Genomic DNA, 14971 nt, shown 5'->3' on the forward strand with positions numbered 1-14971 from the left:
ACGCGCACACACACACACACACACACACCCAAACAGACGACAGATGTTCCAAAATACCACAGTAACAACAGCGCAGATGCAGGCTGGGAAATGCCCTGTGAGATCCTCATTGCCTCTCTATAAAGCTGCTTAGGGCTTTTAGAGCCGACACGGGCAACATACAGCGATCGTAATTTATGCAGCACACTGTATGTTTTCACAGGAATCAGAGAGGGGGAGAGTAAAGAAAAGGTGGCCTGTGAACGAAGGGAGGTGTTATTTTTCCCTGCGTGTTTCCTCATTTGAAGTTGTGCAAGAACTTGTATTTTTTTATTTTTTTTATTTTTATTTTTTTCTTTCTTTTCCAGCACTGCCTTTTCTGAACTTGTGTCTCTCTGTAGATCAGCGTGACAGGGAGAAAAGTGAGGGATTCATGTGTGGGAACTGCAGCAGGAAGGAAAGTGCAGCTGGGAGATTTGCCTGGAGCGAGACAGACTGGAGGTCTGTGGCGAAAAAAGGCAGAGAAAGGAAAAGAGGAGGACGGAGAGAGGTAGAGAATTGACAGAGGAGCGAAGGAAATTTGAAGCAGGGATGAGATGAAGCTTGGGATGGGAGGAGGAGAGAGGATTTGATGAGACGGAGGAGGAGTGAGAGTGGACTTTACTTAAAGAAGGAAACAGACAAGAGGATGACAGAGGGAAGGAAATCTTGCCCCCCCACCCCCAAAAAAAGGGGATGTCGAGGGAAGTCGCACTCTCACACAGACTCAACACACCTCTACACAAGCACCTGTAAATCTGCACATGCCTGCCAGAAATCTGTGAGGAAGGCAGCTAGTTTACATACACACACACACGTGAATGAAAACTGGACTTGGACCTTCAATTGCACACACACACACACACACACACACACACACACGTTGCATCAGAGAGGATTCGTCAGCTGAAGGTGGTTTCATTCAGATCTGATGTGATAAGAAAAAGTCTCCACCCCTTCCTGCTTCCAAGGACTTGTGCTTTAACCCTCCAAGAGTGCATGTGTATTGCACAGAGAGAGTGTGTGTGTGTGTGTGTGTGTGTGTGTTTTCTGCACCCTCATTGCGCACACTCTCAATCTTGCGAATCTGTCATTTGATGTTTGTGTACATACCTGCACAGACACACCCACAATGCACACACACGCAGACATACAAACACTCCCTCTCTACTCTCTCTCTCTCTCTCACACACACACACACATACACTCTCTCTCGCTCGCTCGTCCTCGGAGCAGCAGGTCCCTGGAAGCAGCCAAACTGTCAGTGACTGCTGCTAACACATGCTTGCTCTCAGCTCAGCTCTTTCTCTGGCTGCTGCCAAGGGAGGAGGAGGAGGAGGAGAAGAGGAAGAAGAAGAAGAAGAAGAAGAAGAAGAAGAAGTGGGGCTGGAAGGAACAGACTGAAACACACAGATAGAGAAGAGAAAGAGAGAGACTTGAACCAACCTCTGACTGCTTACCTCTCTCGCCTCTGCCTGGCTGACTGTGTGGGAGACTGGAGGCAGCCCACAAGTGATGCCTCGCACATTCGGAGCAGCAGCACATAGTCAGGACTTTCTTTAGGTCTCTCTGTTGTTTTTATTTCTCTTCTCTTTCTACATTTTCCTCTCTTATCTCCGATTCAATGATGAGGAGAGACCGTCTCTTCTTGGCCGCGACCCTCACAGCCATCTTCTCCGCTGACCTTTACTTCATTCTCCTGCCAAAGCTGCGGAGCATAGGACGAGGGTCAGGACAGTTTTGCTCATGTGGTCCCAACAACCTCACCCTCCCCAGGCAGGAGGGTCTCGCCACCCCGCAGCTGTCCAACTGGACTTCTGGGTCACCTCTGGTTGGCGCTACGACCGACCCCACAGACGGAGGCTCAAAGCTGGCCAGGCTGTTTGCTCACCCTCTGTATAACATCCAGACTCCGGCGCTGGGGCCAGAGGAAAGGCTGCTGCAGGCGGAGCAGCTGATGGAGTACTACAGGAGGAAGGTGTCACGGTGGGAAAGGTCAGTTACTGGTGTCATTTCTCAGGCTTCGGAAAAAGAATTACATGCAGACACATTTGATTTTTGTGCAGAGTGCCATTAATTTTGCAACGTCCGTGTTACTTCACTTTATTGTGAAAGAAGGGCATGTTCATTTTGGCTGAAAAAAAATCCCACTAGTGAAAGCACATGTTGAGGCTTAACTGTGGTCCAGAGGCAGGGTCACTGACACGATGGCCAAACTCACCGCAGACACGCACAAACACACGTCCCATGCACATAAACACACTTTGTCCACAATAACAGATGTATACCCGCAGACAGACGTCAGGATGTGTAGACAGTTCTGTGTGTCATTACAAAAAACAAAAAAAACAAAAAGTCCAGTGTGTCGAGTGGGCTGGTGACAGAAAACCCTCACAAACATGTCACTCTGAGAGCTTGCATCTGGAGCGCTCTCTTTAAGGTAAACAAGGATTTAAAACTGCCAAAGCTTATCTTAATCTGTGGGAGCCGTAGCTGTCTTGGCTTGTGAGGCTGTCTGTCGATCCCGACACAGTGCACTCCCTCTGAGAGATACAGATTTTGGGCTCTTATGGTGGAAAATAAGAAGAAATATGAGCAACGGGTCTCCTCTCTCTGCTGCGGTTTAAATGTGCACAGAAACAATGGATAGCCCAAAGGCTTGCTTAAGACTTGCAATATCTTGCAACAACATATCAACACTGCAACAAACACACCTAGGGAGAGCTTTATGACAGGGGGGCTTCTCAAATGAGCTGTTAAAACTGGTTTTATTTGCATACTGGAAAAATAGGCTTCAGACTTAATTTCCTGGTCAACCTGCGTACGTGTGTGTGTGTGTGTGTGTGTGTCCTTCCTGGCAAACACTGAAAGTAATCACCACTAAAATATTCTCCACTTTTTAAACCCTCTGTTCTGCTGCACACCCTGTGGTCTGCGGTCTGCACTTGTCCATTGTCCTGGTTACCCTGATCTGTCTCTCCAGCCTGCTAGATGACTGAGGACTCGGTTGGATGACCAACGAACAAACTCCTATTTATAACCCTTCGCTCCATTATCGCAATATGTTATCCGGCCCGTGATGGAGTTTGTTTGGGTTGGCAGGCGACCGTGGCAGTCATTGCGGTCAGCTCTGGTGATGTGGTGCCCCTCTTACCACAGACCTATTTGTTTTGCTCTCAGATTATTCTTGCACCAGCTTTAAGTTTAGCAAAGAGGAGAGTAGAGGGAAGGAGGCAGTGGAAATTCAAAATTTTGTCGCAGCTGCTTTCCAGAACAATAGAGAGCACATAGGATGAATAGCAGAAAACAGAGTGTGTATAATAAATTTAATATATGACTGTATTGCCAAGTAGCTCTACAAAGCAAACCTGTTGAATGTACTTTGCACTCTGTGGCCTTTCCAAAATAAAATACTGCCCATAAAAAACGTTGTAAAAAGAGTATATGTTGTATAGAATATACAGAGGATGTTCAGTAACTAAAGCTTCCCTTCGCTCAACGTCTCACTCCCCAGGCACATGAAACTCTACAGCGAAGCAGCAGCTGTCTCCAACCTCACTGTGACCGAACACGAAGTGACCTTTGACCCCGACGCCACCTGGCTGAAGTTCCACCTGGGAATAAGCCGCTATGCTCTGTACTCCCGCGATGACCCTGCTATCCCGCAACTGCTCAAGGACATGGAGAGCATGGCGGTCGTCAGCGCAGGTGAGGGATGGATGAATGGGATTCATAACATCTGTATGTCTGTAAAAAAAAAAAATCTACTGTAATTGCTTAATGTAATTTGGAGTAAAACATAACGGCGGCCGCCCAGATGGTAGCCTCTTTGTCACATTTTGTCCCTGCCTGTTCCGCTGTAACTCTAAATATCCTATTTTTTCTTTTTTTCTTTTCACCATCTAAGATTTATAATAAACTCTGCAGGTTAAGCTGTTTGCACAAGAACAGCGTCCCCCTTCCTGTTCTGTGCAGTACAGCAGTATTCCTCTGCTAACATCCTGGCAATGAGCCCATCCAAATCAGTGGTGATCAATTACTGACGTTAAAATGTTAATATGATTATTGTGTGTTAAATTATGAACTAATTTATGTCTTACAGACTACACTCAAGATGAGAAGGCCCTGAAGGGAGCATGCGATTGTTCCCAAGGTATGAACGAGGAGTTCTGATGTTATTTATCTCATATCTCATGTTGTGTCGCTCTGTATTTTGTGTACAACGTGTAACAGCATGGGTGTTCGATTTCTGACTGGATCCTTTGTTTCTCTCTCTTTTTTTTTTTTTTTTGTTTCTGTCTTTTTCTGCTGTGCTTGGTGGCACCGTCAGACACAAACACACTGCTGCCTTTGTGATAGTGAGGATTTTGTTTTTCATTTGGCACCAAAATTCAGATTTGTCCTTCTGTATATAAGACACTTGCTCTGGGGCAAACAAAAAAAAAAAAGGCGTTCATTTGTGTTCAAAGGCAGAGCTCTTAATTAAATGTTTGATGCCTGCATGCTCAGAGGGAAGCCAACATTTTCAGGCTTCAACCTACACACTAACCACCACCTACACTGTCAAGCTGCAAAATGTATGGGAGGAGAAGTGAAAGTTACTGACAAAGTTACTTTTAATAGATGTTAAACTTAATAACCAGATATGGTGTTTAATAGATGTGGCCAGCTTTCACATAACTGATACAAATGCATGTGTAAAGCCTGTAGTGTACTTCTCCATGTAGAAATATGAAATTGAATTGATGAAAGAGGTCCAATTTTTCATAATTTCTGATATTATAATGGTTTTATATTTAATATTTTACTGCAAGCAATGCATACATTTCTCTCACACACCTCAGTATTGATGTGAAGTCAGTTATATTACATGTTTCTGTCCTGGCTGTACCTCTCCGGCGTCCGCGCACAGTGAAGTGGCTGACCACACAAACATCTTTCACTGCCAAGAAGAAATGCAACAAAACAATCTGTCTCTCCTCTCTTTAAATTTAACCTTCACGAGACTCTCATTATTTCAGTAACCAAAGAGCGACGGTGATCAGTGGCCACAAAGGCAGTTTGATCCCCTTTGATTCATTTCCATAAAAAAAAAAAGAAAAAAGAAAAAAGGAGAGATTGTAAACCCGGTATGATTGTTAACTATTAAAACCCTGGAGTTTCACAGGGCGCAGCAGGAGGAGGCGTGTGTGTGTGGTCAGCCCGGCCTGCTGCTGCAACATAATATACAGCCAGACAGAGAGAGAGGAACGCTTGTCGCCAAGAGCAGAGCAGAATGCAAGCTGTGCGACCAACAACCAATTACTTTATCACAGGGAACAGCCAGATCTAGAAAATATTCCACAGTTTGAACTTGTCTCTGCGGATTCAAGCTAAAAAACAAATAATGACTCGGTTACCTGATGCTCAGTGTTCACTTTTGTCAAGTTTTCAACTACTAAACACACAATTACAATATGTCTTTATAAAGTTACCTGATCTCCACTAATGTGTACCCAACATCGCTGACCACCTCGTGCTTCTTTTCTCTTTCTGTCTCTCCATCATAGTGGTGAAGCCCAGTGGGCATCACCTGAAACTGGCTCTGAAAATGCGTAACTTTGCCAAGGCCATGTTCAAACCAATGAGGTGAGGACTGAATCCACATTTGAAGAGTCTCCGTTCTTCACCAAACACCATCAATAAGCCACTCATGTCAGTGTCATAGGTGACACATAGCACAAAAAGTTTAGATCCCAACAATACAAAGAAAATGTGGTTTCATTTGAATCCATTTTACCAGCTGATTCGGTGTCCATGAAAATTTTACATGAGGTTACATAAATTATATAACAGGGCACTATCACATGTCATGTCCTACGTTAATTTATGTCAGACTGAATCATCTAGTATCTCTTGAAATTACAGTATTTGTTGTGTTGATTATATGCTACTGACTATTATTACTGACAGCTTGATCACTGTGTATGTCTTTACTTCTTGGGTGGGTGTGTGTTTGTGTGTGTGTGTGTGTGTGTGTGTGTGTGTGTGTGTGTGTGTGTGTGTGTGTGTGTGTGTGTTTGTGTGTGTGTGTGTGTATCAGGCAGCAGAGGGATGAGGAGACTCCAGAGGACTTCTTCTACTTTGTTGACTTCCAGAGACACAACGCAGAGATCGCTGGCTTTCACCTGGACAGGTGCAGCCTCATTATCACTTAATAGTTTTTCCTGTTTTACTATCATCTCTGTTACACTCTGTGTATTTTTAGTCTCCTCTCAGTGAATGTTTGTGGCAGTGGTGCTTGGGGGTAATTTTAGTTTTGGTTGCACATCTGTCGTTTTATTGGTCCCAGTTATGGCTCTGGTGCATACTTAAGTGCTACAAATGTTCTTCTTTAGGCCCTTTAGTTTAAAGAGAGAATCCATGATGCAAATTTAAAACTAAAAAATGTTTTAATCAGAATTGTTTTAGCCACACTTGCTGCATGGCTGTATGGATTTTGGTCTGCTGTTTGGTCGGCCAACCACTGTGGTCCAGACCAAAATATCTCAACAACTGTCAGATGGATTGCCATGAAATTTTGTACAGATATTCGTGGTTCCTGCAGAATGAATCCTGCTGACTTGGGTGATCCCCCGACTTTTGTGCTAGAACCATCATTAGGCTGACATTTATGGCTGACAAAACAAAGTGCAATCATTTCAAAAAATTAAAAAATGTAAAAAAAAATTATGTATAATGTAAAAAAAAAAAAAAATGTATATACATTTCTCCTGGTGCCAACAAATGAATCACCCCACCTCCACAAAGATTGCAACATGCTTGCCCAACCCAGGATTTCCCAACTAGCTGATCAGTATAAACCACAGTCTGTGGACACACACAAGGATACACACACGCACACACACACACTCTGCGACTTTGTGTAATTGTACATTAGTTGAGGTGAGGTGATTCACTCTGAAATACAGTCATTTGAGCTAGACAGTGTCATTAAGAAGCCACACATAATAATAAGTCACCGCTTCACCACACAAGACAGAAAACAACAAGAGTGCCACGTCAACACTCCACTCTGTCCAACTGTTATTATCTGCTCATTATTTAAATATATATTAGTCCTTTAAATATAAGAATCATTAACAGTTTCTGTCACTAAACACAAACAAGACAGACAGATCAGTTCTCTGCTCTCTGCTGTTTTTAATTTATGGGGGTGTGTTTTTAATCTGTAGCACTGTGTCATCTCTCTCTGTTGTGTCTGACTTGGCTGCCAGAAGCCCTTATCATTATTGCTCGCAATCAGTCGTTGGGGAATGCCGGAAATTTGAGAAACAGCAATTCAGCTTCACACACTGATTGTTGTTTGATTACTGTTTGTGAGACATGACTGAAATATGGTCCTCAGGGAGGTATAAGCTCTTGATAGTGTATATGAACCCAGCCAGCTAAATTACACAGCTGGCGGAGACCGTCAATAGGGTACATTCATTGATAAGAATCAGATGAAATGAACTGTGGGCTCAGGTGAAATGAGGTGAGGAGACAGAGATAAGACTACCATCATCTTCAGAGGGTTCACATTGCATTTATGTAAGCATGAACTGTGTGAACTGTCAACTTTCCCTTACACCTGCAATAGAGATACCTTATTTCCACAAGGGTTTTCTTTCGAATATCATCCATGTCTTTGTTAGGATCCTGGACTTCCGGAGGGTCCCACCGGTGGCTGGCAGGCTGGTAAACGTCACAGGAGAAGTCCTCCAAGTCACCCACAATGACGACCTTCGAGCTGTCTTCTTCACCTCACCAGGTAGAGCGCCAGCAGACCTGTTCTTAAGAAAGAGTTTGACAGTTTGGCAAACTATAATTCAATTTCTTGCCTCTTAGATAAGGCGATCAGTACTATTCCCATGTCTGTCCATTTAATATGAAGCTAACAGTTACAACCAGGGGACGGTTAGCTTAACTTAGCATAAAGACTGGAAACAGGGGGAAACAGCTAGCCTGGTTCTGTGCACAGGTTGAAAAGACAGCTTCCTATAATTACAACATCATATCTCTTCTGTTTAATCTGCAAAAAGAAAATCAAGGTGTAAAATCAACAAGTGGGGGGGGGGGGGGGGGTGTGGCTTTTCTTCCTCCTCTATGTGGCCTTATACTTCTCCTGCCACGATGAGGCAATGTAGACTTTTCTGTAGACACTATGCATGAAAATAGTGCAAAAGCACATCAACCCCAACGTAAAACACACAACCTTCTATTGTTATTACTTTTATTTGATTACCATTCAAATCAAAAGGATTAAAAACAAAAGAAGACCATAAACAGTAATTCCCATGTTGATGAAGCTTTGAGAAGCTCGACGTATTAGGGAAGAATATTTAGAGACAGAAAATCTTGAATAAATTTTTTAATCATCCAGAAAGAGAACCTAGGCTGAGACGTGTATATAACACCCCGGCTTTCCAGGTTTTATATGACTAGGCTAAGCTCACGTCTCCCTGGCTAGTACACTTATCTCCTACTCGTATTTACGCGTCACACTATGATGACATCTTCTCGTTTAACTCTCTGCTTAAGAAAGTGAATTACAATGTCCTATCCTCAATCCTGTCGCAAGCATCCTGGCTCTCACGTGTCCTTGTATCTTGTGTTGCTTGTTAGGGTTTATACATCTTAGTCCAAGCCAACAACGCAGCTTATGAAATGTTTTATTTATGGAGCACATACACATACGTTCTCACACGCCCAGTGATATTCTGTATCATGATGGACTATACTATATGTATGACCTCACATGAATATTACCACAGCGCTCTTGCAGTATATGCCCTATAAATTCCTTTTAGAACAATACGGAATAATCTGTCTAAACCTGCACTTCCTGCTGTGACTATTGCTGGTGTCTGGTTAGGTGATGTTTCATGCTGGTGTGAATGACGTTCCTATGGCGTAGGGAAAAAGGCGAGATGTGATCAAAAGCATGGATGCTATCCTGGTATAGTTGAAACAGGGAACTACATCTTGTAATATGAGCAACCATTATAATGTTGTACGTCAACTCAACAGCAAGCGAACCAACATACTGTTTCTTCCGCCAAGGCTGCCTGTATGTTTGTAAGTACAGATAGTAAATATCGCGGTGTTGGCGACAACTCCCTGATCGCTAACTGGAGTGCCATCCACTGTCACTGCTATTTACCGTGCCCGAGAGCACATGCCAGCATCGTACATACCACACGCGCTATTATCTCCAACGCGCCAATCACCCGGAATGTATGCGTACACTAATTCATCCGGAAGAAAGAGACAGTTTAAGAGACCCCTACATACATGACATATCTTCCAGAGGAATTTATCATTTATCAATCATGAGCTGCGACTCAATGCAAATTGATAAATTGTACTGTCATGTTGAACTAGCAACATTGCACAGCTAATCCAACTGGTTGGTGGCACTCAAGCAACATAGGATATAATATCTATTGATTATTTTCAAAATAATAAGGGCACACATTCCTCTATAATTATGTGTACTGTATAAATTAACTAGACATGAACAAATTAAAGGATGTATTTAGTAACAATTTTGGTCAAAGGCTTTTCTACTGTTCAATTCCGTTACTTTCATAAATATAGCTACACAACCCACTTTTATAGAAACATTATAAGTGTAATTATGAACAGACGAACTAGATCTGCAAATCCTCTCCTTTCCTGTGCTTAATGAAATCAAACTTATATGGGGAAGGAATTGCCATTAAACAATCCACCTCCAACCCTAATGATATGCAAGAAAATTCTAAAAAGACATTAAGCAAGAGTAAATATGACATTTTATTTACTGTGATAGCTACAGTCATTAAATATCTCTATGTAACATTCCTTTTCTAACTGCTGTCGCTCTTGCGTATTACTAGCTAGCTGGGTTCTTCTAAAGGTGGGTAGTGCAATCCTTGCAACTACTGTGACCACTTCATACAATAAGGCAGCTGAATACAATAGACTCCGACAAAAAGGCAGGGCGCTATGCCTATCAAACCGAAACTTCATAAGTACAATGTCCCATCTTCGACTTCCTGCATAGAGTAATTTTATTCCATCATACTATTATCTACTCTTGATACAAACCAGCTGCGACCTATTTTACTGTCACCGAACATACCTGCCTTTCCACATCCACTTTAATACATGTAAAGTTTCGACCCATCAATATCCAGAAAATGATTATCTAATGCTGTATACATGGCACAGGATACACCCACTATGAGATTATTACCTAAGTGTTTATAATGAGATTTGGTGGTATGGAAGGATTCCTATCTCCACTTGTGACTTCGAACGCCAGAGGTAGTGAGATAAAGAAAACAATTAATGAAAGAATTTAAATTATTGTGGAAATATATCTATATTAAATAAAGAAGGGCTATGCAGTGTGACATCTAACACCCTTGATGTCAGGTTTGGAAAAGCACTGCGTCAAAGACTGAAGTTAATGATAAGAGTCCATCCTGACGACGTATGTTCATGTGTCTAAGCAAGTGATAATGTATAGATGTAGATAGTTGCAAGCAGAAGAAGTCTTCTTTCAATCTGGTTGTGTTTGTTGAGACATAATCACATTTTGGAAGGATGCAATACAACATATATCGTTAGTTGCTCCTATTAGTAAAACTATTACTTATCACATACAATAAAAAAAACAAAGAAAAAGAAAACAAATAACAAATCATGTCGCAATATAAAAAAAAAAAAAAAAATACATTAACAAAACTATACCGTGAACAATTAAAATGTCTTGAACCTAATGTAAATATAAAATGTCAACTTTATTATTAAATTCAATATTTTCATTGTCGTACAGCAAACTTCTCTTCTGTTCTTATCTTACTCCATATGCCTCCAACCTCAGGAATAAAACGCGCTTCCACTGCGCTGCCGCTCCAGATCTCCTGGCATCCGACCAGAAAGTACAGGCTCAAGCGACGTGATGAAGGAGTTCCCTTGACGGAGAACCCTTTAACAGAGCGATCCTGATGGAGCCTCACCTTTTAGCGCTGGGGGACCGCCGGGTTACAGAACAATCCTCCGAGTCGTCCAGCGCTGCGTCCGAGGCTGGGCCGAAGGATGAGGGTGATCACCAAGGACTTTATCAAAATCCACAGCGAAACCTCAGACTGCCACAGAGATGAAAAGACCAGGTAACAGAGGGATGATAGGCTCGTCCCTCCTGCTTTTGTACACACAGAGGACATTATGGTAGAAGCAAACAAGGGCCACGAGGTGGTTTTACGAATTTAAGAACAAGCCATAAATGGAAGACGACTCATTGGGAGGTTCAGAATACGTGAATCTCTGGCAGCGCCTCAAATTCTATCACAGAGGAGATGCACCTTATTTCCCTTCGTTTCTCCTCCATCGTCATAACTTCCCCCCAAGGGTGCATTTTATGACAGGGCTCTCAACTACCCCATATGCACATAGATCAGGTGGTTAAAGGTTTGTACATATAAATTAAGGCCTTTTAAAGAACAATTGAAAGACCAACATACAGCTGGAGAAATTAGCGGGAGAGAGTAAAAAATATAAGTACTGATACTATCAGTGAATACAGAAGATTTCACTTCGTACATGGAGCCACAGACACGCTCTCACCGTCATACAACATCAAAACAATTCAGCATAGAAGTTACACACAGGAGAGCTGTGATGCACTGGATCAGTCGTTTGTCAAATGAACGCTGACTGTTAGAGAGATGTGTGTGTCGTCCATGTGATGGTTTAAATTAGAAAAATAAAGTTATTTTTATCTGATGACAGCGCAAGTTTTTAAGAAAAGCTATTCACCTGCAAGTAAAAGTGTAAATGGTGGTGTTTATGTGTGTGTGTGTGTTGTGTGTGTGAAAGCAGAAAAAGTGCTGCCTATTAAACAGTCATTTAGGTTTACTCACCCCAATTTTCACCAGACTTGTTTAATCCCTCTCTTGTCTCATCTGAGTTGTTTTAAACAGCTTTACGACATTCACTGTCAACTAAAACAGGCTGAGGCCAGGATAACAATGGCAAACTTAAAGCAACAAGAAACAGGTTAATATCTGTTTATGTGCCCATAGCACTATAATATAATTGTTTAGCAAATCCTAAGTTTTCCATTCTATCTACTTTAATATCTAGTATAAATATTCTGAGTGTGTTGTCCTCTGTGGAACATGTCTGAGCTTTTGGCCTAATGTTGTAATTTCTTGTGTTCTTTCCAACTAATACTTCTGATACGTTATTTTTCCCAAAAAAGATGTGAAGTCAGACGAATAACCACAACTATTTTTAAGAGATCTTAAAGAGTTGGCCAATTCTTTGCCAAATAAAAGTCAGACATCAGCCTTGACAACGCAGGCAGAGGAGGTTGATTAAGCCTCCATATCTCATAAAATGTGCTCTTCCAAGCACGTACATCCAATTCCTACGACACATTTATGCAGATATATCTTTTTACTAGCAAACCATAGCAACAGCGTCAATAAACATTAAAAACCGGTCAGATAATGAAGAATGGCCAATTATAAGAGAGGAAGTGAACAAGATTGAACTTTTCCAAACTCCAAAATAAACCAAATGTTGCAACAATTTTTTAAGCAGCAATGTTGGTGCTTCCCAGAAAGCTCAAGTACAACTTTGGTCAATAAATCAAGTTTTAAAACCTTTGCTCATTGTTTGAAAATATCACTGCATGGGAAAACATGACCTAAGTTGTCTAAAGCCAATTAAAATGCTTCTTTAAAGGAAAGACCAGAGAGAGATGTGGATTCATTAACCTAGACCAAAGTATTGTTTTTAAAAATAATGAGTTTACAAGAGAGGAATGAGCAAGGTTGTATAAATCTAAAATGTAGGATACGTAAAATTAATAAAAGGCTTTAAGTTTTTTGTTGTAGGAATGATAATGAACCCAGTGATTTATCAGCCATCCAAAACGTTTTACAGACTTAGGCACTATATGTTTCCCCCTGTGTGCGACACATTTCATATTACACCTTTTGAGTATACACTGGGCCGGCAGCGTCCCAACACTGCTCCTCACACTCAAGAGGAAAGTCTAATAAGTTTTCGTCTGTTGGTGAGATTAAGAGCTAGAAAAACTATTTGATTCATAGAAAAGTAATCTGGGAACAATATACGAGAAATAATGTTTTTCGATGCAAAAATGTGCCAAATTTCCCCTTTACAGCTTTGCAATAGTGAATATTTGCTGCTTCTCTCCGTTTTATATTACAATTCAAACAAAGTATCTCTGGGATTTAGGACATTGTTAGGTTTCTGACAAAACAAGAGTGAAGGATGTTCACGCTTGGACTGAACTAGAATGGCATTTTTCACTATTGCCTGATATTTTATAGACCAAACAATTGAAGATTAAATTTGAAACTGCAGAATAATCTATAATAAAAATTAAACTGTTGGTTAGAAGCAAACTGTAGGTGGGATTTGCCTTCCTCAACGAATAATCCACATATCATAATCAAAAACCAAGAGTGACATTTAAAAGAATTACAGTATTTGGTAAATAAGCATTCATGAACTGATAACAAATCTCAAATAAGAACGAAGCCAGAAGTAATAAAGAACTAGAATCCATTTTTTACTTTTTTATTGCTTAAACTGACCAGTACATGGAACAATCATATTACCAAAAGGAGAAACATCTTGCACATACAGGGAGGTCAAACTGAATTACAGCGGACTAGATACAAAATAGAATGGTCCTCTTGATCGCCTGCAGCTCTCTTGCGCTGGCAGTACTAACAAACTCAGCGATTGGTCGGCTAAGCAGGGGGAAGTGACGCAATCTATGAACGAATAAGTGAGAACTACATCTACTGTCCAGCAACCAGGATTAACGGTAAAGGCTAAGGTGGCAGAACTCGGACAAATATGCAGTGTGTGGCTAAAACATTTGGGAATAAAACCGTATTGCTGCTTCGCTAATTTACAGACCCTGAAAACAATATTTTCGAACAAAAAGGTGAAATCGAAACCACATCGCTCCTAACGGAGTCATTTCCTGATGGATTCAGAGAACAGATAAGACAGGTAATGATAGATTGCCAACACATGGACAAGAAATCAACACATGTTAACCACATCCAGCCAAGCGAACAACCTGATAGATTTAGGAACAGATGAAGATGCCTTGAGGTTCTACCAAACTGATCAAAGAAAAGAATACACTCATTGTCCATTCACAAAAACTCTTCTCACTAACCTGACTACCTGCAATCGCACCAAAATCAACAATCATCATAGCAACGACAAACAATACAACTTGCAATGCTAAGCGCAAATTTCAAGTGCTTTGAATGAGACAAACAGAAACTCGGTAAACAGTGAGGCAGGAATGAAGAGTAAGTCTATTAATCCATAAAGGTCAATCATTGTGGTGATTATGAGTAAAAGAACCTTTAAAAAACAAAAGAATAAATACCAACAAAAAAAAGAAAAAAAAAAGTAAAGAAAAAGGAAAAGAAAACAAGAAAAGAAAAGACAGACTTAATCATTTTATGTCATCTAACTAGTCAATTGAAGCAGTTAAGCCTAGGAACTGAGTAACAAACAAATTAACTAGACCAGGCTTCTAAGACACTGCAGCTTTGTTAGGGCATGGTTTAATTCACGCTTCCATTCATTACCGGATACACTAGGGATAGCCTAAAAACATAACGATGGCCAAGTAAGCTACGAGATACAGACACTAAGCTACTTCTGGATAGATAATGTTACGAGCCTACCTAATTACAAATAGAAGCAAGTATTAAGCAAAATGAACATACTAATTAAGATAAATACCTGCTTTCACTCTGAATCCCATTAATGAATGATAGAAATGGTGTGTCAGCTCACCTGTGATGTCTTTATGCATAAATACTTTTCAGATGTCCTAAAAAATCCGTTAAACCATACTCTTTTTAGCTTTTCT

At 41.0% G+C, this 14971-nt stretch overlaps 1 protein-coding gene across 1 annotated transcript in view; it reads left to right on the top strand.

Annotated features, from left to right (window-relative positions):
• The first annotated feature begins 1410 nt into the window (after positions 1-1410).
• fam20a (FAM20A, golgi associated secretory pathway pseudokinase) overlaps positions 1411-14971 on the top strand; it is an 18221-nt gene continuing 4660 nt past the window's right edge. The window contains exons 1-6 of the mRNA XM_022742302.1: positions 1411-2013; positions 3533-3726; positions 4121-4171; positions 5568-5646; positions 6101-6193; positions 7695-7810. Of these exons, the coding sequence (XP_022598023.1) occupies positions 1643-2013; positions 3533-3726; positions 4121-4171; positions 5568-5646; positions 6101-6193; positions 7695-7810 (904 nt within the window). The 5' untranslated portion in view covers positions 1411-1642. The remainder of the gene's footprint in view (positions 2014-3532; positions 3727-4120; positions 4172-5567; positions 5647-6100; positions 6194-7694; positions 7811-14971) is intronic.

Source organism: Seriola dumerili, unplaced genomic scaffold (assembly GCF_002260705.1).
Source record: "Seriola dumerili isolate Sdu_G_001 unplaced genomic scaffold, Sdu_1.0 BDQW01000068.1, whole genome shotgun sequence".
In the NCBI taxonomy this organism is placed as follows: Eukaryota; Metazoa; Chordata; class Actinopteri; order Carangiformes; family Carangidae; genus Seriola; species Seriola dumerili.